The sequence below is a fragment of the Aotus nancymaae genome, unplaced genomic scaffold (genome assembly GCF_030222135.1).
Source record: "Aotus nancymaae isolate 86718 unplaced genomic scaffold, 86718_ANA_hifiasm-v0.15.2.pri h1tg000041l, whole genome shotgun sequence".
NCBI classification, from domain to species: Eukaryota; Metazoa; Chordata; class Mammalia; order Primates; family Aotidae; genus Aotus; species Aotus nancymaae.
Window position 1 is genome coordinate 25,906,039 of NW_026988455.1, and position 23,876 is coordinate 25,929,914.

The window sequence follows — 23,876 nt, forward strand, 5'->3', positions numbered from 1 at the left end:
ATGGTTGCTCAAGCCTGTAATCCCAGGACTTTGGGAGGCCGAAGTGGGCGGATCACGAGGTCAAGAGATCGAGACCATCCTGGCCAACATGGTGAAATCCTGTCTCTACTAAAAATACAAAAATCAGCTGAGCGTGGTGGTGTGCGCCTGTAGTCCCAGCAACTCGGGAGGCCGAGGCAGGAGAACTGCTAGAACCCAGGAGGCAGAGGTTGCAGTGAGCCGAGATTGTGCCACTTCACTCCAGCCTGGCGCCTGGCAACAGAGTGAGACTCTGTCTCAAAAAAAAAAAAAAAAAAATGGGGAAGCTCATGGTCCATATGACTGTGACTGTGTAAGATGAAAATATATACATAACTCACAGACGATATGGAGAGAAACAGGCCCAGGAACAGCAGCATGTGAGCGCTCCAGCAGCAGAATGAACACAGACCACAAAGGAATGGGAAATCTAAGCTTTCAGAATGGGAAATTTGCCACCATTAAGGAATTGCTGCGAATTTGTTAATTTTGTTGGTGTAATAATGGGATTGGGCTTTGTGTTCTGAGTCCATATTGTGCAGAGCCAGAGGCTGAATCATTTACAGAGGCATTGTCTCGCTGTCTGGGAATTACTTCAAAACAACGGGAATGTGAGGAGCAGGCGGGGCTACAGAGAATCACGGTTCTTCCACCCTGCCATGAACATTCTCTCCCGTGGGATTCTCTGGATCATGTGAGTGACAGCATGCCCAAAACTGCCCTCCTCACTTGTCTTTCTCTGTGGGTACTTTATGCAAGGCAGTGTGGGGTGAGTGGTTAGAGCAAGTATATCCGGAATTGAGCCGGGCTTCTGGATTCACCTGAAGCCAGGGAGTGGAAGAACGGGCCTGACTGGGCCGGACCGTATCTGTGTACCAGCTCCGGGCACTGTGCACAGCCCAGGAGCTCGGGCAGGGCCTAGCGGCCTGGGAACAAGTGGCCTCGTGCTCCCGACAACCTCCAGGGCAGCCTGGCAACCCCACGGCAGCTGTTCCTCCTTGTCTGTTTCTCCTCCTTCACTGGGTGCTGCGGACACATCACCGTGGCAACCCTCCCAGGAAAGGCATGGAGGGGTGGAGAGAGCCCTCAGTATACCTGGGGACCCCTTCCATGCCTCATCCTTTTTGAGTAAGGTGTCTTTGCGTCACTAGGTAGGAAGATGAGAGTCAGGCCCCTGGTCCAAGGTGACTGTACCTGCGATGTCCCTCAGGTCTCCTGGCTTCCATGCTGATGCTGAGACCAGCAGCAGCATGGAGGCCACAGGAGAGGGAACCCAGGCCCAGTGGGAGTCCAGGCCAGGAGTGCCTCGTGTGGCATCACACAGCATGGGAAGCCCTAACCTAGGCTGAGGGGGGATGAGAGCCAGGCAGAACATTCCAGTCCAGCCCCAGCTCAGCCCATCCTCAAAGCCAAGAGCCACCACTCCTGAGCAGCTAGTAGCCTTTTCTTTTCTTTTTTAAAATTTGTTGTAGAGACATGGACTTGCTTTTTTTCCCAGGCTTGCCTAGAACTCCTGGCTCAAGTGCTCTTCCTGCCTCAGCCTCCAAAATGTTGGGGTTACAGGCATGAGCCACCACATCCAGCTTGCCTTTTCATTTTTTTTTTTTTTTGAGACAGAGTCTCGCTTTGTTGCCAGGTGCCAGGCTGGAGTGCAGTGGCATGATCTCAGTTCACTGCAACCTCCGCCTCCCAGGTTCAAGCAATTCTCCTGCCTCAGCCTCCCGAGTAGCAGGGACTACAGGCGCACACCACCGCACCCAGCTAAGTTTTGTATTTTTAATAGAGACGGGGTTTTACCAAGTTGGCCAGGATGGTCTCGATCTCTTGACCTCGGCCTCCCAAAGTGCTGGGATTACAGGCGTGAGCCACTGCGCCTGGCCCAGCCTTGCCTTTTCTTAAAAGAGATCTTTCTGCTGTTTAAAACTCTGCTTCACTTCGTTTTATGAATTGAAGAAAACTGCAAATGAAAATTGCAAATGAGTTCTGGGGCTGCAGTCAGCAAAGGCAGACTCGGCAAACAGCTTCAACTGCTTTTCCAAAGGGTCTTTCTGGACCCTTCCAACTGAGCAGGCCTGGGAAGGACAATCCCACATGCAAGGATACAGCAGGGCAGCCAGCAGGACAGAGGAGGCCAGAATAGCCCATGTGCCATGTTCAGCCGGCATCAAGAAGACGGGTCACAGCACTGAGTGTACAAGTGACAACCAGCATAGCCAAAGCACCAGGCAGGGGCTGCCCGCTAGGGGAGGAGCTTGGCCCAGAGTACACAGTGGCTGCACCTGTGGTATCCCTGCTTAGGCTTCCCAGCTCACACAGAAGGTGAGATAGCCCACCCCATAAACCACCCTCTGAGGCTGGGTGCAGTGGCTCACACCTGTAATCCCAGCACTTTGAGAGGCTGAGGAGGGAGGATCACCTGAGGTCAGGAGTTTGAGACCAGCCTGGCCAACATGGTGAAACCTCGTCCCTACTAAAAATACAGAAATTAGTCGGGCGTGGTGGTACGCACCTGTAATCCTAGTTACTCGGGAGGCCAAGGCAGGAGAATCGCTTGAACCCGGGAGGCGGAGGTTACAGTGAGCCGAGATCACACCACTGCACTCCAGCCTGGGTGACAGAGCGAGACTCTGTCTCATATAAATAAACAAACCACTCTTTGAGGGTACGAATCTATTACCTGGGGCTCATGGGCAACCTCTCTGTGGCTGGGCACTTGGGACTGTGAAGAGCAATTGTTTTCCTTTCTAAAGTGTTTTTTAAAAATAAAAAAAAAAAATGCCGAATGTGACCCCACTCATCTTAGTCTTTCCCATGGGAATCATGCCACAGGCGTCACCACAGCCGGAGGCTCCATCGCTCTTTCACCACACATTGTCCCTGAAAGTGTTCCCCTCATCCCCACCCTATTTTCACAGCTCTGACTTTAACAGCTACACAGTGTCTGGGAGAGAAGTGCCAGGAGCCCCTCAGAAGGCTGGGCAGTGGGATCGAATCTCAGGTTTCCTTCTTACAAATGATGCTTTTCTGTGATCTCTGGAACAGTGTGAGATAATGGCCCAGGCCTAGGGCACAGTCAATGGGTATGACTGTGGCCATGGCTTGTCACCATTATCACTGTGCCTGCCCCCCAGGGGTGACCACTCAGTTCTATCACAGTCTTCCAAACTCTGGGTGTCCCAGGGTCTGTTTTCCAGTAGGATGTCTTTCCCGTCTAGTAGGTCTTTATGGGACCATCAAGGCTACCCAGCCAGCAGTTCCGCAGTTGGCAGGAAAGACAGGGCTTTCCTCTGGGCCTGAGTTTTGAATGTCTCCCAGGGGAAGTGTGGCTGGAAACTGACCACAGGCCACTTTTAATGCTGACCACAGTGCAGCACAACCTGGACAACCCATCACAGACTTTAAAGCTCTCAGACCAGGTAGTGGGGATGGGGAATTGGGTGGGAGTGGCGCTCTGACTCACCGCAGCCATAGGCTGCTGGTAGGCCCCCAGTGAGGGCAGGCTCTGTGGCAGGACGGGCCCCTCGCTCACAGGGGGGCTGCACACACACTGGGCAGGAGGCGGCGCTGCGTCAGCAAGGGAGCCAAGCACCACACTCTGCTGGCTGCTCTGCGAGTCCGAGTACACGGTGGAGCCCTGGCCGCTGTCGAAGGTGCTGTCCGCTGGGGAGGACAAAAGCAGGACTTAGAGTGGACATCTCCAAATGTCACATGAACAAACACTGGCTCATCTGCATATTTTCTTCTGCAAAATAAAGGCTTGATTGTTTCTCCAGATCACATAAATAACCCGTGCATATTGTTTAAACAATCAACTGCTACAGAACCACACTGGGGAGGCTGTCACTGTGCCCCACCCCAACACTGCCCATGTCTGGCCAGCATGATGTCAGGACGGGTACATCTTGCCAATCCTCCCACAAGGCAGGTACCCACAACCAGCCTGCCATGGCCTGGGTAGCAAGCACATATTCCAGCTCATAAAGACACAAGGGACTTGGAAGGCCAAAGGAATGTCTGAGTTAAGAAAAAGCTGATGTCTTCACTGTGGAGATAAATAATCCACAGTGTTTTATAAAAGGGGAGGGTGTCTCAGGACTCTGACCACCTTCACATACCACAGAAAAGGGCCCAAACTGGGGAGACCGAGGTCAAGGGACCAGGTCTAACTTGGTTGGAAAATGGGGCCAGGGTACCCCAAACACCCACAGGGAGGTCTCGAGAGGGGAATGCACCCACCACTCCCCCGTGCAGTGGATGCAGTGGCAGGGGTAGCACCAAGCGCCCATGGCCTGAGCTCCCCAGAGGCCTCACATGGCTCAGGCTGGCCTGGCCCCGATCAAACCCAAACAGACCCACCTGCCCATGGGGGCACAGACAGGACCCCAGAGCCCACAGGCTTCTCGCACTACAGTGTGCCTGGGAACATCTTCGCCTGTGGGGCCATGCCAGCAGAGGGGAAAACGAAAAGCTATCTGAAATGGTACTTTGGGTTTACTGCTTCCAGATTCCAAAAGCTACAGAAACTTCAGAATTTACCATTTACAAACGCCAAGCTATTTTGGAGAGGGGCTGCATTTCAGAATATTGTGTCCATTTATAATTTAAACAAAGGGGAAATATTGTTGGCTTGGCGTTAAAATAACTTTTCCCAGGAATGGATAGAACCTACGGTAACCTAAGAAGACGTAAGAAATGCTGAGGTTTAATTGTGCAAAACCAATTAGACAAGCAGCTCTGATTTTTAATGAGCCAAGTGGTCATTTCCACTTAGAGATGGGAGGGGAGAGGATGGGGAGGAAAGGACATGTGTATGGACCTGACGAGTTTCAAGTAGAGGAATTCTAACCATGTATGTATTTTACTTTTTTTTGGGGGGGGACAGAGTCTCACTGTCATCTGGACTGGAGTCTAGTGGTATGATCACGGCTCACTACAGCCTTGACCTCTCATGTAGCTAGGACTACAGGCATACATCACCAAACCTGGATAGTTTTTCTGTCTTTTGTAGAGATGGAGCTCCATCATGTTGCCCAGACTGGTTTCGAATCCCTGGGCTCAAGTGACCCACCCACCTTTGACTCCCAAAAGGAGCCACCATGCCTGGCCCACATTTTACATATCTAAAGTGAATATGCACTGGGCACGGTGGCTCATGCCTGTAATCTCAGCACTTTGGGAGGCCGAGGCAGGCGGATCACGAAGTCAGGGGTTTGAGACTAGCCTAGCCAACATAGTGAAACCCCATCATTACTAAAAATACAAAAAAAATTGGCCAGGCATGGTGGCACGCACCTATAGTCCCAGCTACTTGAGAGGCTGAGGCAGGAGAATTGCTTGAACCTGGGAGGTGGAGGTTGCAGTGAGCCAAGATTGTGCCAGTGTACTCCAGTCTGGGTGACAGAGTGAGACTCCATCTCAAAGAAAAGTTTAAAAATTAAAAAAATAAAAAAATAAAGTGAATATGGGCAGGGCACGGTGGCTCATGCCTGTAATTCCATCACTTTGGGAGGCTGAGGTGGGCAGATTACTTGAGGTCAGGAGTTTGAGACCAGCCAGGCCAACAGGGCCAAGCCCCATTTCTACTAAAAACATAAAAATTAAACGGGCGGGGTGGCGCATGCCTGTAGTCCCAGCTAGTAGGGAGGCTGATGCAGGAGACTTGCTTGAACCCAGGAGGCGGAGGTTGCAGGAAGCTGAGATTGCGCCACTGCATTCCAGCCTGGGCAACAGAGCAAGACTCTGTCACAAAAAAAAAAAAAAAAAAGTGAATGTGTTCATTACTCACACATTTTGGAAGACATTTTTGAACCTATTGGCAAATGTGCTACTACAGTCATCAGCTGCTTAAATGGAGTCACCAAGAAAACCTCCGCTTGGTCAGGACCCTTGGTGGGCAGTTCAAAAAAACACAACAAGGGAAAACTGTGAAAACTGACATACTGCTACATCTTTCAACACACTAATGTGTGTCTGTTTGCCTATCTTGTTACGTAGACCAGGTTCTTCTTGGATTATGGGTTTTCCGCTCTTACCTGGCACCTCCCAGAGCAAGGTGCAGAAGGCTGTATGGGGTACTATCCATTACGAAACAGAGGAGGATGCAAGGATGTACACGTGTGCACATGTGTCAATGGGAGTGTGCATGTACATATTCATGTATGAGTGCCTACATGTGTGCCTGTGTGTGCATGTGAATGTGTTCACATTTGTGTGGGGTGTTCACGTGTGTACATACACATGTCGTGTGCATGCAGGGTGGGTATTTGTATACCCACATGTGGGGCATGCAAGTCTGTGTGCATGTGTGTACACCTACATGTGTGTCCACATGTGTGTGCATGTGTGGGTGTGCCTATGTATTTGTGTGCGTTCTATGTGTGCCTATGTATGTTCACCTGTGTGGTAGGCTATATGTGTCCACTATTTCTAGAAGGACAGTTAAGAGATTGGTAGCATCTGTTGCCTGTAGGGAGGACAATGAAGTGATTTGCTACCTCCTGCCCTTTTTGAATTTTATGTGGCTATGTTATCTACTTTATAAAGAAACTGCGATCAATGAATAAAAGTGTTTTTGAGAAGTGTGGCCATGGCCTCTGCACAAAGCACACAGAATCCCTCTCAGCCGGCCTGGAAGTGGACCTGTCTGCAGAGAGAACCCACACTTGAATTGCAAGCGTCAGATGGTCAATGGCTCCATCTGATTTTCCCACCATAGTGGATCAAACCTGAATTCTACTATCTGACCACAAGCTAAACATATTTCTAGATCCCCAAACTATGTCTCCTCAAAGTTCAAAAAAAGGAGATTTTTAAACTCCCATCCTAGAAATGGTTTAACCAGCAATTAACAATTTAAAAGTGTGTAGTGCTGTGTCAGATGTGGAGAATTTTTTCTTACAAAAAGTCTGTGCTCTTTAATTTTTTAGATGTGTCAGAAAATGGAGCAATAATGTACCAATTTTATTCTCCAAAGCAAACCTGTGCAGGTTTGTGACATAAATAGGCAAACCATCTCGACACGATGACCGCTTGTTTGAAGTTAAATAGCCTACTTTGAAGAAGTGGCCATTTCAATGATAAATGAAGGATGTGCATATTTTAAACAGACTATTTCAGTCTTTGCACATGAATGATCTGAAATATTGGCCCGGACAGGTCCCTTGGCTCTGTCATTCTATCTCATGCTTATTCACAGAACGAACAAAGCCATGTTCCTCTGTCCTCAGCTCACTGCTGAATTCTTAAGATGTTGAGGGCACAGGCAGGAACTTTTCTGCCTATATGTGCAGAAGATACTAGATTCTCCCTAAATGGTCTTAGATAAAGCTTGATCCAAAGTGATTCCTGCCAATTCATCAGTAACACCTTGCTGAAAATGTACAAAAGGTCTGAAAGGTTCTGCCTTTGGAGGGAGATACGACTGGGGATGGGAGATCCCCATGACAACTCACAAGCCAAGCCAGCAAACAGCACGCTCTGTCCCCAGGACAGATGCCCCACCAGGCAGCTGCTGCCAGCACCTCACCTGGACTTCACATTCCCCCCAAGGGGCCAGAACTGTCATTCTCAGACAGGGTAAGGAACAGCCCCAAGTCCACAGATCCATAGCAGAGTGTTGGATGGAACTGGCTCCATCAGAGCCCACTGGCACAGGGCTCATTTGTCCCCATCTGTCCTGAGAACATGGACTTTAGTGAGCCTTAATCACCTTCTGGTTACAGATCACTGGGAAATGCTGAGAAAGCCCCAATCCCATCCCTGAAACAAGGCTCACCCATACTTAGAGTCCACACCCTGCCTGGTGGGCTTGGGGGACAGGCCCCAGGCTGGTCACAGAATCAGGACCTGCACATTCCTTTGCTTAGGTCTGCTGGCCCCATCACCTTGGAATTTGCTCTCTTGTGAAGTTCATGACATGCCCTGGCACCAAGGATGCTGGCAGAAGGCGAGCCTGTCATGGGACACAGGCACCTGGCCAGGACTGTCGGGAACCACCTGCATCTAAAAGCAATCACCCACGCTATGTGAGGACAGCTCAGAGCTGCACCATGTCTCCTCCAAGGGGATGCTATGCTGACCCCCTTCCTCACAAAGCACTCCAATAAAGGAGAGGATTTCATTTTTCTTTGCCCAATAGCTGGTTTTTGCAGGGTAGGTGGGAGGGGCGTCCATGGCTACCCTACCCCTGAGCACTCACAGGCCAGGGAGGTAGCGCTGGTCGGCAACGTGGGTGGGAGGAGGTGCTGGTCGGCCTCCGGCTCCTCGGGCTCTGGTGGCCCAGGCTGCCCGGCCTGTGCATGATAGGTCACCTGGACCTGCAGGGGCACCGGCGGACCCCTAGCCTTGTCTGGGCTGCCCACATCCTGCTGCTCCTTGGGCTGCAACGCAGGCCAGATCCTCTCCCGCCGCCACTGGATCAAAGCCACGCGGTCACGGATGGACTTGGCCACGATCTTGACGTCACTCTCATGGAAGAATCCAGACTCAATCTGCAAAGGCAGTCATGTTGTCAGCATTGCTGGGATCAGCCCACAGTGGCTCACACCCCTTATCTAAAGTGCTTTCCCATCACTGGTTCATCCACTCGGGCCACATTCGTCATCCCACTGTAAAATCCATGGAGCCCACTCAGAGATGGCATGGCAGGGGTTTGCCAGGCAAGGCAAAGGAAGACCACCACCACAAAGGCCTGACCTGCCTCCCACAGAGTCCACGGCAAGAGCGAAACAGAGCAGCCCCTTGGCCGGACCCTCGGGCTCCCTGAGCTCCTGGCACCCCCAGGGCTGGCAGCAGATGGGAAGGGGCTCCTGCTTGTCTCCGTGCTCGGAAGTGGGGACAAGGAACTGAGGGGAACATTTTCCTTGGCATCCTCTGAAACATCTGTGAGTCTGGTGCTGCCCAAAGATGGGGAATGGGGCCACATTTGAGTTATGGATGGACGAAGGACATGCATTTTGTAATTAGGGGCCCGTTAGGTATGCACTCATGCCTGGCAAATTCTAAAACTGATTTACCAAGCAGAGCCTTTGAGAGCATTTGTAAAAGAGCCCCAAGCTCTACAGGAAACATCATGAGCTCGCTGAGAATATTCACGGAATAACCAGCTTCCTTCTGATGAAAGAGATCCCTTTTGAAGGGCTGCTCGTGCTAGGCTGCAGTTGTAGTGACGGCAAACAAATGAAAACATGGGAGAAGGATGATTCCAAATCCACCTGCACTTCCCCTCCCTTCCTGAGCACCTCAGTCCTAACTGCACTAAGTCAGGCTGGACCAGCCAGGCCTCCACAGTAGGGCAGAGGTGCCCATGCAGGAGGGCATCCTGGCTTCGGGGCAGGGGCGGGCAAAGGAGTCAGCTGTCGGGGAGGGGAAGTGGTGACAGCACCACTGGAGGCCGGCGACCCCACAAAAGTGACCAAACACGAAAATATATTAGGAACAGTGGGTGCCAGGCTCCTCAGGTGTGGAGAGGCAGACATTTCCAACAGGAACCTTTTCACTGGGTGGGAACTGGAGCTGTTGGTATGAAGCGCACAGCAGGCATGAATAAACACAGATGCAGACTGCACAGGCAGGCTCGCGGCACCTGCATGGTGTAAACGCACAGACACGTGTGTACTTGTGAACTGAGTGTAAGGCCGATTGCCTCGCCGGGAGCTCGGATGCACACCCCCCTGCCTTTTTTCCAAAAGCTCGGACATGCTCGGGTTGTTCCCTTTTCCCCTTCTCGCACAGCCTGGCTTTCCCTTAAAGAACCCAGTATGCAAGCAGGGTCTTGTGATTTTAGCCAATAGCAGCCGAGTCTTTCTAGCCAATAGCAGCCAAGTCTTTCTGGCCAATAGCAGCCGAGTGGTTCTGGCCACTGGCAGCCAAGTCTTGTATGCAGACAAGGGCTTGTAACCTTACCCAATGGTAGTCCTGCTCTCCCACTCCCTATAAAACCCCACGTCTGAGAGGAGTCTGTGCGACTTCTCCGGCCCCTCCTGTCGGACCGCAGAACCTCGCCCGGGAGCCTGAATAGATTCCTTCATATTGGATCTTCTTGTGGTGGCCTCAGTTTCTTTCCTTTTTAAACCCAGCAAGAACAAACCTCACACTGAGTTCACCAGGAGGGCCTGGGAGCAACGACACCCACAGCAAGGCACATGCGGAGCTCGGCCAGGACAGGAACGCAGCGCGACTAAAGTGCAGCTCAAGGCTGGGCAGGAGGAGGACAGGATGAGCTCGACAGTGAGGACGTGCTCAGAGTGACAGGGACGTGCGAGACGGCACGGGAGCCAGTGCTGAGGGCCTCTCGCTGGCAAATCTGGGGCATTTTGAGCATCAAAATGAACAGTGACACGATGGTTTGAAGGACATGTCCACAGACTCTGACATGCATTTTGCATATGGGGGTGGCAGGAGGGATGATCTGTCACTGCTGGTGTCAGGTGGGGGGGCGGCAGGTAGGTGTGGCCTCTCCATCTCTCCCTCCATTTCTCCTCTATGGCTTCCTCCACCCTGTTTCTTTCCCTCCCTCTCTTGTGGATCATCTGCTCTAGGGAAGCCCTGTGACAAATGGCCCTATGCAGAGGCCCTCCTGGCAGGAAACTGAGTTCTGAGACAGGGTCTGAGACTGCAGTCCTGGCCAACACCCGATCCCACCTCACTGGGGCCCCTGAGCCGAGGCACCTGATCCCTGACCTCCGAGGCTGCGGCCAGGGCGTTTTGAGTGACTCATTAGGCAGCAATGGGACAACTCATCCGTGGAGTAAGACCCATTGAGTAGAACAGAAAACCATGAGCCACAGAGAGGTGTAAAAATAAGTGGGAAGCTTGGCGAAAAACAGGATATTTACAGTGTCCGAGCATTCTCCATGAGACGTGTACAGTTGCGAAAGGTGAGAGGAGCTCCACCTGGAGAAGCCACAGGCGCCCTGCACCAAGCTTAGAGCCAGCATCTGCCCAACTGGCGGGTAAAGTGCACCCCTGGAGGACCATGCAAACTCAGCCCCTTCCATGAGATTCCTGTGGAGATGCAAGACCTGACTGTGACCCACCCACAGAGGGATGCCTAAGCCCGTCCCTAAGGAGAGGACATGGAAGTCAGGCATGGAAGGGGCCCAGAGGACTCGTGATGGTGTCACTGGGACAACTGGGGACCTGAGCAGCCCGAGGCTAGGAGGATAGTCCCAAGGATTGATGGTTCTTCCGGATGAAGAAAGTGCCCTAGTTTCAGGAAGCAGACATGAAAGTATTCAGGGCTTCAGGGGAATCAGGTCAGCCGCTTAGTCTCAAATGGTTCATGGAAAATAAATGGTTCTTTGTATTGTCCTTGCAATTTTTCAGTAAGCTTGTGATTATTGAAAAATCTTTGTTTCAAAAGATAATTCTTTTCCACAGAATGAAGTTCCTTAACAAAAACAGCCCCAGTCACTCTCCCCTGACTCAGGAGAGACTTGAGTGGGGCGGGAGGGGTTGGTGAGGTGGAACAGAGGCTGACAGCTCAGTCAGTGGGACCTTCCCACACTCAGGGTCTCCTGCTGGCCCCGAACCAGGCCCAAGGCCACTCGGCAGCAGGGCAGCCCAGCTGGGAAGGAAGAAAAACCAGGCGCCAGATCCTCTTCTGGCCTGAGTCCAGAGTGGACTTTTTCCAGAGAGCCTCGGAGAATGGACTCCAACCCTAGGGGGGTCTCACAGGGAGGCTGAGGCAGGTGTCCTTGTCACTGGCACCTGGGGGCAGGTATGTACACCCAGCCAGACCTGCTTGGCTTGGGCCCCTGCTCCTGGTGAACATGTGGGTGAGGCCATACCTAAGGCCCCAGGTGGCCTCAGGGTCACACCCAGAGCACAGCCCCACCCTTGCCCACTTCAGCCCAGGTATGTGACCAGAGGCTGCCGAGGCCACGTCCTCCTGCTGCTGTTTCTATTTCCTGCTGGCGCCGCAGCCTGCAGCCCAGTTTTCCTTGAGACTCTGTCTTCATTATCACCCCCCAGCCTTCCTCTCTAAGGTGTTTCTTCTATTGTTTTCCCCAAATAGGAAAACATTTAGCCATGGTGAGTGCCACACAGGTACATCCCATTATCAGGAAAGTATGAAGATGGAAGGAAGGGCTGGTCAGGAATCCCCTTGGGGGCCAACTCCCAGAGTCCCTTCCAGATCGAAGCTAGCTCTGGCCCCATAGAGCTGCTATTCCCTCTGCCTCTCCCTGGGGACCTCCATCCAGCCCCTTCTGCCCACTCAGTGGAACTTGCTGAGAGGTGACTTCAGGAGAAGGAGGAGAGCTCTGCCCCATCCACATTCTCTCCCACCCTTGGGGTACTTCCAGAAGGAAGTCTCATCTGGATTCCAGAACATCTCTAAGACCTAACACCTGCTAATTTCAGGGATTTTTGTATGTTCGACAGGGTCTTGCTCTGCCACACAGGCTGGAAATCGGGATCATGGCTCATGGAAGTCTCCCAAGCTCAAGTGATCCTCCTACCTCAGCCTCCCAAAGTACTGGGATGACAGGCGTAAGCAACTGCACCTGGCCTAATCTCAGATTTTAGGAACAAGAGCGGCCTCAGAGCCAGGTTCCAGTGTCTCTTTAGCCTCAGCAGATACCAACGTCATGTTGTTTTCCCTGCATCACAGCAAGGCCCCTCCAGTCTAGGGCCCATGGCAGGGCTTGTGTCAGGACTCTAGGGAGGCCAGTGACGGACTCTGGTGTCTAGAATGAGCGGGAAGGAGGAATGTGAGGTTAGAACCTGGAAAGCCTCCATAGGGACACAGTGATGACTTGCCGGGGCATACAACCTGTTCCCAGGGAGGGAGCCCCAAGGTGGGAGCATGTGATTTCCAGCTGCCGTTAGGCGGCTCCTGAGGCACTGCCTTCCCTGTTGTTAGCAGAGTAGGGTGGGTGCTGTTTATTGTTGTGCTTTAGCTGAGCACAGGTCGTGTCCCTTCTTCTGCTTGGATGCTCTATTTCACAGGTGGGGAGTTTCACAATGAAAAAAATGTAAAAGACGCAGAAGCAGAGGTGAAAGTGCTAGGGCCAAGGGGCCTCTGCTGTGAACTAATGCAGGAACACAGTCATGGAGTTCAGCCAAGTGCCAGGGACAGGGACTTGAGTGGTGACAGATGCAAGAGCTGTAGGCTGAGGGGGCAGCTGTGTTCACAACCACCCTGCAGGAGATGGGTGGGGTCGGGGAACAGGCAGGAGTCCGAGTCTTGGAAGGCTCCTCCCACTCACCTGTCTCAGAAGCAGCTAGACAAGGCCAAGGGCAGGTTCTGGGTGCTACCACCTTAGGACAGAACCCAAAACAGGCAAGGAGGCCACAATGGCTTGTGGAGGCAGCAACACTGCTCTTGTAGAATCCTGGAGCTCTGTGTTACATGAGCTCTGTGCTTCCTGGAGGATCTTACATGGCTCTCCATGACCATGTGGTACACAGAGGTCCATTTTCAAATGTACTCTCATGAAAAGGTACCTCGCATAGAATCCTGGGAGCCTCCTCAGGCTGCACCGCCTGTGTTGGAATCAGCGCTGACCCGGCTCTGATGTCCCCTCTGCCACTCAGCTGTCGCTGCAGCACTTGGCCTCCTGACACGGCTCCCCAATCCCTTGTACCCTCTTCCCCCAGCACCCAGCAAGCATAACCACATTCATGGAAGGAATGAGAGTGCCTCGTTCTCCTGCCCTTCCTGAGGCTGTCACCACATCTAAACCAGGCCACCCAAATGCCCTCCTATCCTTGCAGTTGGCTTAGACTTCAGCACCAGGACAAAGGTAACTCCCTGCAAGGTCAGAGCCAGCACAGCTGCCCCAGAACCTTCCTGATCCCCATTTGTGCGTGAGATTCCCACAGTTCATTCTCATCCTCCCTTGAGACCATCTTCTGTCCTCTCAAAACCTCAGCCCTCCCACCAAGGGGCCAGCCGGGTGCCTCCAGAAAGATGTTTTTGGGCTGCAGCCCCCACCCCAGTCCCCAGCTTGCATGCTGTACACAGCCTGTGTGGCCATCTCAGCACTGGCTGTCTGCAATGAATGTGTGAAGGGGCAGCTGTATTACATCAGCAGAGAAATGGTTCACCTGAAGTCACAGGACAGGTGTGCTGGTAATTATCTGAACGTAATTCACAGCAAACTTGTGGCAATTCAATTTGAAAATGTACCTCTGTGCACCACACAGTCATGGAGAGCCATGAAAGATCCTCCAGGAAGCACAGAGCTCATCAACCCCATTAGATCTGCTCACAGCAGAGGCTTCTGTGTCCAAGTCAGGGATGTGACCAGAGACAAGCCAGATGAGAGTAGACCAGGTGGGGACACAGGTGGCCACTTCACAGCAGCTGGGGTGATGGTGCAGCCAGCTCACAGGAGCCCCCCAGGGAAACCAGCCGGGGCACCACACCACAGTGAGATGCTGTAGCCAGACTCACTGTGCTATCACAGCCCTGGACATGGGCCAATGTGCAGGAGAAGGCAGAGCCCTGGCCAAGGCATGGGCAGCCTGAGGAAGCATCTCCTCCAGTCCAAGTCCTAGGGGCTGAGGCCATGCACTCAGGCCCACACCAGGAGCACCCCATCCTACAGCTGTGGAGAGACTAGGGGCAGCAGGAAGCATGCCGAGACCCCAGCAGGACGTTAGCTCATGTAGCCCAAAGCCCGCAGCCACACAGCCAGCCTCAGAAGCAGCCCTGTTCCACCTGCTTCCTTTCTGGGGGTCACGGCTGCAGAAAGGCAGCCGAGAGACTGCTGCTTCTTGCACTGACCTCACAGCATAGTCTACACAACGTGCCCCAGTGAATCCCTCACGCACCACACGCAAGGGCCCCATGGACAAGCAGCTGCTGGGAGAAGCGGACTCTGCAAGGCTGACAAAAACGCAGCTCACTGCACCCCAGTATTCCTGGCTCTGAGGGCCCACGCACCTTCTGTGACATTGCCAAGCCTCAGTTTCCACACTCAAGTGAGCCCTCCGCAGGAACCTTTCAGAGTAGCCGCCCCTCCCACCTCTGTGTGACCCCCATCCAGGTATGATCCATGCCCCCTTACTGAGACCCAGCCCGGCCTGGAGAAGTGAAGCTTGGGAGGAATCATCAGCCTGGAACTGATGACTGATGGACATTTTCAACAGACGTGATGTATTCAGTAAAAAGCTTATTTAACAGAAAGAAAAAAGAATGAGCACCTTTGTGGTCAGGACACATGAGCTGAGGGCTCTCCAGCCATCAGCACACTGGATTTGTTTCTGCTCAGGTGTTCACTGAAAATGCACAACTTTCTTAGTCTGCAATACTGACTGCCTTCTTCCTAGTGTCTCGTTCCCACCGGCTTTCCCCTTTCTGACTTTGTTTTCACCATTCCGGTGCAGACATTCCTGTCCTTCGTATCAAGTTGTATGACTTAATGTCAACGTTTGTTCATGTTTTGTAACCAATGACAAAGACGTCTCTGTCTGTCTCCAGGCCCTGCATGAGGGTTCTCGGGAGACAGTGTGGGCCCTGGGGCCCTCCCAGGCCAGGCTCCCACCACTGTCCCTCTCTGGGATCCACTGCCAATGCCCAGCAAACATGCCCTGGCCCTGGCAGGGCTGTGACCGAATCCTGCTTGTCCAAGAACTTCTAACCTCCCCCGTCCCAGGGCAGCAGTGCCCCCCAGAATACTTCCAGGCTAGAAACATCCCTTGTTATTCAAGAACCACTAACCACGCTTGGTACTGAGCACTTGAAATGTGGCCAGTGGGACTCAGAAAGTGGATTTTAAATTTTAATTAACTTGTATTTTAACAGCACATGTGGGCAGTGGCTATTTTACTGGATGGCAGACACCTCAGAATCAAGTTAGATAATGTAGATCCATCCCACCTGCTGCACCTGTCCCCACATCCCACACAATACCCATTTCATCACTAACCCTCTGGCATCGTCGGCATGGCCTCTCCTCCCACTGCTGCACCTGGACCACTCCCACTCCTCTCCGCCTGTGCCTGCGGCTCTGTCTCTCCTGCCTCTCATTCCAGCCGGCTCAGGGCCTCCTCCAATGAGGCCCAGATGACACCCCAGCACAAAGGGCACTTCTGCTGCCGTCCCGAACCCACTCCTCATCCACAGGGGTGAAGATGATGGGAGGAGCAGGAGGAAGAGAAGAGGTGGAAAGGTACCCCCCACCCACCTTTCTAGGTTAGAAAGTCCCAGGTCTCAGAAACTGAATACAACAGTGCCCCCAAACAAAAGGAAAGGCAAAGCTCCCAAACCCAAAGCCACCACACATTGACACAAAGTCAGCAAGAGTCCAGCAAAGCAAGTGAGGCCTTTCCCACAGGTCAGAGGTCCTGGGGCTGCCCTCTGAATTCCTGCGCTACACTGGCTCAGAGCTGCTAATCCCCAGTTGCTGTGTCCTTGAGGGGATTCCCACTTAGGCTACCCCTGTGCAGCAGTGCCCCACAGAATTCCCCAGGCAGATGTGGCCGGTTGTGAATCCTCAGCTGCCCATGCCCACCTGGATGGCACTGCCGCACCCACTGGCCTCGCGGTCCCCTCTGCGGCAAGCCCCCTCTGCCCACTTTTGTTCTCATCCTTGGAAGCCGCAAGCTGCCAACACCTGCACCCGCACCCCATCTGAGTCCCGCTTACCATCTCCTGGGCCACCTCATCTGGCGTCTCCTTCTCCAGGTCGAAGGTAAACTCTATGGCTCCATTGTCCTTAGGCTTTCCCTTCAGTTTCTTGGGGTCTTCGACCCAGAGCCGCAGGGCGATGGTGGACTTCCTGCCGTGGTCCTCCTCCGCGAGCTCCACCCTCACACCCGTGTCCTCTGCGAAGAAGGCGTGGCTCAGCAGGTCTTTGATCTCGTACCTGGAGGGAGAGTGGCTGACAGGCAGGGGCACGGACAGGCAGGGGCACGGGCGCCAGGGCCTCCATGCCCAGGCTCCTGTGGCCACGCGCACCAGGACAAGGACAGGCACACCTGCAGGCGCCTGAGGCCAGGCCTCATGTCTCAGCACTCCCCGGAGTGAGAAAAAGATTTCAGTGAATCCGGTCTTACTATTAATACATAGTGTTTCAAGACTTCCTTCTTTCCCCTCATTATTAAAAAAAAATACTCATAAAAGATTCAATGATACAAAAGAGGACTTGGGAAAACATTAGGCCTCCCATTATGCAAATACAGCCCCTGGGGAAGTGCTAGCCTGCTTTCAATTGTCAGAAGACACAACTGAAACATTTTAGTGTTTAGTCCCGGGTAGGTCTAAAATGGACATGGAGGCGAAGCCCTCACACTCTGAGCTCCCTGTGCCCAGTGCCATGAAGCAGTGACCTTTTCAAGGAGGCTTCCTTCAGGACGCCGGCCAGGTGACAGAGAGCAGAGCAGAGGGCGTGTTAGAGGAGAGTGAAGAGCGGCAGAATCCGGGGCCCCCAGCCAGACACAGCCTCAAAGGCTCTATGCAGGGATCCGGGAGGGCAGGCCACAGGGTGTGGCCACGGTGACCACTTCGGGGCTCTGCAGGGCTTGGGCACCCAAACAAGCCTCCCTAACCACTAACCTAACCCCCTTTACCCTGTAAATGGAACCACACAGCACACACTCTTGGGGCCTAGCTTCCTCGGTGTGTGTTCCAGAGTCACCTGTGTGGTTTCAAGTCTCCACAATCCACCCCTGGCTGACTGCTGACAGGTGTCACATCAGATGGTGGACGTACTCTAGTGTGAGGGGGAGGGAGGGCTGAGAAAGCACCCCCAGTCTTCTCCCTGACCGGCTGGGAAGGACAGGCCCTGCTTGGAGGTGGGGAGCGGCTCCAGGCCCGCTGTTTTTGAGAAGGGCCAAAAAACCAGGTCCATGAAATATACATCAGGGATCAAAAGGGAGGCCCACACCTGGAACCCCTGGTGTGGGGATGTTCTTCAAGGCATGCAAATCACGCAGAGAGAAGCAGAGGGGCTGGGGAAGCCCCAGGAGCTTAGACACTACAGGCTGGGTCCTGCAGGGGCAGATAGCCAAGGATGAGGCTGTCCCCAACGCCAAGGTGCGGGTTCCCAGATGGCAGACAAGGACATGGGGGCCTGGCCTGCTGTCCTGGTGTCGCCCACACGCACCCAGGACCGACGTGCCCAGCAGCCCCTGCTGACATGCTGCAGACACCCTGGCCTGAGCCTGCCTGTCTTGAAGCCCTCTCATCAAGAACACAGCTCTCAATGCCAGCTGAAACAAGTTCAGCTGGAGAGAGACCCCAGAACCCAACCCTTCAGGGGAACTCACCTTTCCTCCTTGTTTTTGCAGATACACTCCCCAATAATCTCCTTGATTTCGGGATCGTGCACTTTCTCAAAGCTGGCCGGCTTGATACCCTGACATGGAGAAAGCAGAGTTACCTGACCCGATCAACCGCCCGAAGGCAAGGCCTCCATCACGAGGGAGGAACTCCCACTTTCAGCCACGGCAGGACATGGGCACTGAACTTAACCTACACAAACTACTAGAAAACTGGGCAAAATATGCAAAACAGATGACGGGGCAGTGCCAATATGGGCTCTGAGAGAAAGGGACACAATCCCCCACGGCCCCAGCTCACTGCCCAGAGCAGTTCCCAGACAAGGCACTGTAACCCAGCAGAGCCCTGCAGCCCACTGAGTTGAGGAGTAGGCTGAGGAGGCCACAGGCAGAGTTCCAGAAGGAAGAGAATACGCAGCAAAAAAAAAGAGCCCCAAGTATCTTCACCTGGGTCCCTTCCAGGCTTTGCTGAGGACCAGACCACAAGACCACATGCGCATAGTCAATGCCATAGGGCCACGCAAAGAACCACAGAAAGCTATAGGCAGGGTAATTCGCAGAGTTCATACAGGTCAGATGTGTACAAGGTATAGCATCCAATCAAAAATTACTAGAAATGCTGAGAAGCAAGAAAAGGTGACCCATGACACTGCAGAAAAGCCAGCCACCAGAAAGAGACCTACAAATGAGAGGGGCTGCAACTTGTAGACAAGGAGGTCAAAACTCTTTATAGATATATACAAGTAGTAAAGGAAAATCAACATACAGAAATGAGAGATAAAAACTGAAAATAGAACTCGAGATGAATAGCACATCTGAATTGAAAGCTTCCCTGCAGCAGATTGACAGCAGATTACACACTGCAGAAAAAAGACAAGTGAACCTGAAGATGTGGTGCCGCAGAGAAAGATGGTCACTGAGGCTCTATTCTGCTCATTTCAGAATCTGAGATGCACATGACATCCATAAAACTAGAGTCCCAAAAGGACAGGATGGCAGGACATAAAAAAAGACTTGAAGAAGTAATGGTTAAAAATTTCACAATTTGATGGACACTCTATGCCCAGAGATGTAGCAAGATAAAGCAGAGCAGGGAATAAATTGGAGAATTCTGTGAAATCACTGGGATTCCCTTCCAAGTCTTCCCCTCCCCACTGCTTGAAGTCAGGAGCCTGGTCTCCTACCATTTAGAACCTTATTGGGTCACCCCACATCTGTCAAAGCCACCATCATCCCAGCCACAACACACTGCACACCTCCACCTAAGCTGCAGAATTTGATACTGGGGTTAACACCTCAAATGCAGCAGTTGGCCTCTGGAAAGGTGTTGATCAGAGCTTGGCTGCAGAGCCACCCACGTAGGGCCACAAGGGCCCCTGTGCCAGGAGGCCAGCAAAGGCAGCGCCATGATGCAGTGGATGGGACGCCTCCCACAGAACTGAGACTTTCTAACCATACCTGGGCTTCCTCCCCAGACCTCCTCCTTGAGGGTGCAGGAGCACTATTCGTGGTCACTGCTGCTAACTAAGGATCAGGCCATGTGGCTTTGTTGGGAGGGGTGCAGGTGGCAGCCTGAGGGACGTTGGCTCCTCAGCCAGCTGATGGCTGTGCATGAAGGGAGCAGAGGGCAAGCCCCGCAACCGGACTCGAACTCATAAGCAGCAGGGTGGGGCCAGGTGCCCCTTGCGATCTCCTAGGTTGTTGGAAATGGAGTAAGATGCTGTATAAGCAACTAATTTAAAGAAATTTTAAACACAATAAGAGTACCAACCATCATATTCCTCCTCCTTCAATATGGTTTAGACTTCAAAAGCTTCACCTGACTCTTCTTAATATAAAGAACATAAAGCATAAATTTTCCCAAAGTCAGGAAGAAGGTTGGGGCATGCCCTTCTGCCCTGACTGCTGGAGAACCCAGCCTGGGGCAGACACAGGAGTGAAGAACCCCAGGGGATATGCCCAGTAGTGTACACCTCGAGGATCAAGGAGTACCACCAGCCCCTGGGATGGCTCCTAGACAGACCACCATCCACCCTCCACGGTGAATCCAGGGGCCTTCCCACCCCACATCAGCACCCTGAGGCCTGGCAAATGGAGCCTTTGATCTCTGGAGTGTCCCCACTTCCTCCTGCTGCAGATCATTCCTGCCTCCCTGGAAGGCTGCTGCCTACAGCCAGCAGGTCCCCACTCCTTTCAGCACCCATGGAAAACTGTGCACTTGTCTGTGAAGTCTGTGACCCAGGCCCACAAGTACCACCTAGCAAGGACTCTGTCTGCCCTCCCACCTCCTCAGGGGCACACAGGAGGGGCTCAGAACAACCCAGTGACTGACAATTTACACCAACCAAGGGAGAGAAATGCAAGTCATCTGCAAGGAGGGCTCGGAATGGAGGGATGGGCCAGGATGAGGCTGCACAGCTGCTGAGGACCACAGCCCCGGTGCACCTGCAGAAGCAGCACTGAGGGGCAGACCGGCCCAATCCAGTCAGGTGGCGTGTGGAGACAGCGGGGACTGCAGGGATCAGGGCAGTGTGGGACCTCAGTGTGGACGCCGCGTGTCAGGAACAGCTCTGCAAGCCCCTGGGCTTCACTACAAGAGCAGATGGACAGTACAGAAAACAGGCATGGAAAGCCTCAGTCCGGCCATTCCATTTCCAGATGTTCTGTTTGCATTCCCTCCACCCAGCGGGAACGCCACAGAGGGAGGACAAGACCGATCTGTTTATGCAGCTGAAGCCATCCAATTAAAGAAAAAAAATCACAGGGACAGCAAAACAGGGATTAACGTTCCCAGCTGCGCAGTGCTGATGACTGCCTAGAGACACACTCGGTCTAGGGGTGACTGGTTTAGCTGAAAAAGAAATCAAACCATTGTTTCTAAATAAAGAAGATAGGAAAGCAGGCAGCACTGGGCAGCCCAGAGTGTGGGTGCTGGGGACGGGTGGCCTGGGCATGCCTCCAGGCAGCGGGCTATAGTGAAGCTCCAGCCTCTGGGCCTCAGTCTCCCCAATGTCCCTGCTGTGAGATCAACAGCCTCCAGGGCTAGGCACTGCTCACAGCGCCCCATGCACTGCCATCACTTCAGGCAGGAGACCTTGAGTAACCACCCCCCTACTAAGCCTCAGTTTCCCCCTCTATAAAATGGCCCATCTCCTTCCTTACACAGCTGCCAGGAGGACTTTACAGAGGCACATGGCACCCAGCCCAGGGCACAGCCCACGGCCTCTGTGTCATTAATGAACCAAGGGGCCAGGTGGACTCACGCAGGTGACCTTGCGGTAGATCTGGGCAGCGTTCTGGCACTCCGAGTAGGGGTACTCCGAGGTGGCCATCTCCAGCATGCACATCCCAAAGGCGTAGACGTCCACGGATTCATCGTAGTGCTCCTCGTACATCTCAGGCGCCATGAACTCAGGGGTACCTGTGCACAGGAGCAAGAGACGCAGCAGTCAGCTGGCCACAGGCCCAGGAACAGCTGGAGCCAGTGTCCTGGGAGCTTTGGCTGCCAAGAGCCCCATGTCCCCTCCTCATCCCATGGCACACTCAGAACATCTAGACCCCAGAGCCAGCCCTGTCCCTCACTTAAGACACAGGTGTGCTCTATAGACAAAGAATTTCAAAAGTTCCACCTGGAACCACAGGCGTCCAGGATTAGAAATCTGGTGACAGAGCCCTCCCCTGCTCATGAGCTGGGAGGCCATGACTTCCCAGGGGACGGGGTCTGAGCCTGGAAGGAGAGAAAACCCTGAGCATGCCCTCGCCTGTGGACACTGTGATTCTGCCACAGACAGCTGCAGCCACACTCAGACACCCTGGAGCAGAAGGAACTTGGGTCGCCACAGAGCTACCTAAAGCCACAAAACCCTTAAATGTCCCAAGGCGGGGAAAAGCTGGGTACACTCAGCCCGCCCCATGACAGTGTGATGTAGCATGTACAACCATCAGCACCACTGAAGACAGCGCCCCTGAATGGGGGTCGGGCAGAAAATGGAACCCACCTGACAGAACCACAGATTGCTAAGATGAGAACCGCATGCGGCTCTTAAACATAAGAAATGCAAACACAGTGTCTTCACTGAATTTTTAAGGACATGGCAAAGTTATGATAGGCTGAGCAAAACAAGCATGAGGCTAGACGTGCTGGCTGGACTCACCTGTGCAAAACCAAACTCCCAGGGCGAACAACGTCTGCAGGAGGCGAGGGCTGATTTTTTTTTTTTTTTTTTTTACTTATATTGGTCTGGAGTTTCTCTATTCTCTATAATAAGCTTTTGCTTTCGTAATACAGCCACTGTAAAGGCCTTTTTATTAAAATACGTCCGGTTGCGTGTCTGTCACACTGAATGCAAAGAAAGGGGACTAGAGACTTCAGTACGACTACTTTTAACGTCTGGGTATTTGCTGACTTTGGAAGGTTTTCAAAATGTTCTAGTTTCTTTTAAAAAGCTCATGCTAACTAATTAGTTCATTTTAAAAGCACATGTTTTGTTTACCCATCATTTCAATTTAAAATGTGTTACTTTTTTTTTTTTTTTTTTTTTTTTTGAGACGGAATCACACTTTCATCCAGGCTGGAATGCAATGGTGCGATCTCAGTTCACTGCAATCTCTGCCTCCCAGGTCCAAGTGATTCTACTGCATCAGCCTCCCAAGTAGCTGGGACTACAGGCACACACCGCCATGCCCAGCTAATTTTTTTTGTATGTTTAGTAGAGATGGGGTTTCACCATGTTTGTCAGGCTGGTCTCGAACTCCTGACCTCAAATGATCCACCCTCCTTGGCCTCCCAAAGTGCAGGGATTACAGGCGTGAGCCACCACGCCCGGCCTGGGAACTTTTATTCTTTTGGGTTTTTTAACCACATGATTATACTGAAAATTTGCTGCACTAGCATTTTTTTTTTTTGAGAGAGGATCATGCTCTGTTGCCCAGGCTTCAGTGCAGTGGCACGAACACAGCTCACTACAGCCTCAACCTCCCAGTCTTATGCAATCCTCCTACCTCAGCCTCCCAAGTAGCTGGGACCATAGGTGTTCACCAGGCTGGGCTAATTTCTTTTCTTTTCTTTCTGTTCTTTTCCCCTCCCTCCCTTCTGCCCTTTCTTTTTTCTTTTCATTTTTTTTTTTTTAATAGAGACAGGGGTCTCACTATGTTGCCTAGGCTGATCTGAAATTCCTGAGCTTAACTTCCTGCTTCAGCCTTTTAAAGTGCTGGGATTACAGGCATGAGCTACTGTGCCCAGCCCTGTACAATAATTTTTAAGTTAGTATTTTGAAGTTTCTTTCCTTTCCTAAGCTTGTCACTGAACAGCAAATGTGCCGCCCTGGTTGGAGCAGGAAGCAAAAATGCCACAAAAGCCTCAGACAGGAGGCCACAGAGAGGAGTGGCCTGAGCTGTGGCTGTGAGCCCGGCCTGGTCACAATGTGAACACCTGCTCCCAGGCCGCTCCTACTCTCTTGATGTGTCCGGGGTCCCCTGGCAGCCACCTGTAGAGACTCACCACCTGCTGCATGGGCCTGGACCACCACAGCCACCAAGGAGGCCCTCCTGATGGCAATGGGCACACAGGGAGATGTGACGGCTGACTGGGGGGGAGCCCTAAGCCACAGGAGGGAAGCACTTGCTCC

General features: G+C 52.7%; 1 protein-coding gene across 1 annotated transcript in view; it reads right to left on the reverse strand.

The window, feature by feature from the left end:
• WNK2 (WNK lysine deficient protein kinase 2) overlaps positions 1 to 23,876 on the reverse strand; it is a 124,479-nt gene that overhangs the window by 49,208 nt on the left and 51,395 nt on the right. Inside the window, exons 4-8 of the mRNA XM_021671904.2 lie at positions 21,513 to 21,670; positions 18,238 to 18,326; positions 16,616 to 16,835; positions 8,216 to 8,507; positions 3,479 to 3,678 (exon numbers count right to left, since the gene is read on the reverse strand). Of these exons, the coding sequence (XP_021527579.2) occupies positions 3,479 to 3,678; positions 8,216 to 8,507; positions 16,616 to 16,835; positions 18,238 to 18,326; positions 21,513 to 21,670 (959 nt within the window). The remainder of the gene's footprint in view (positions 1 to 3,478; positions 3,679 to 8,215; positions 8,508 to 16,615; positions 16,836 to 18,237; positions 18,327 to 21,512; positions 21,671 to 23,876) is intronic.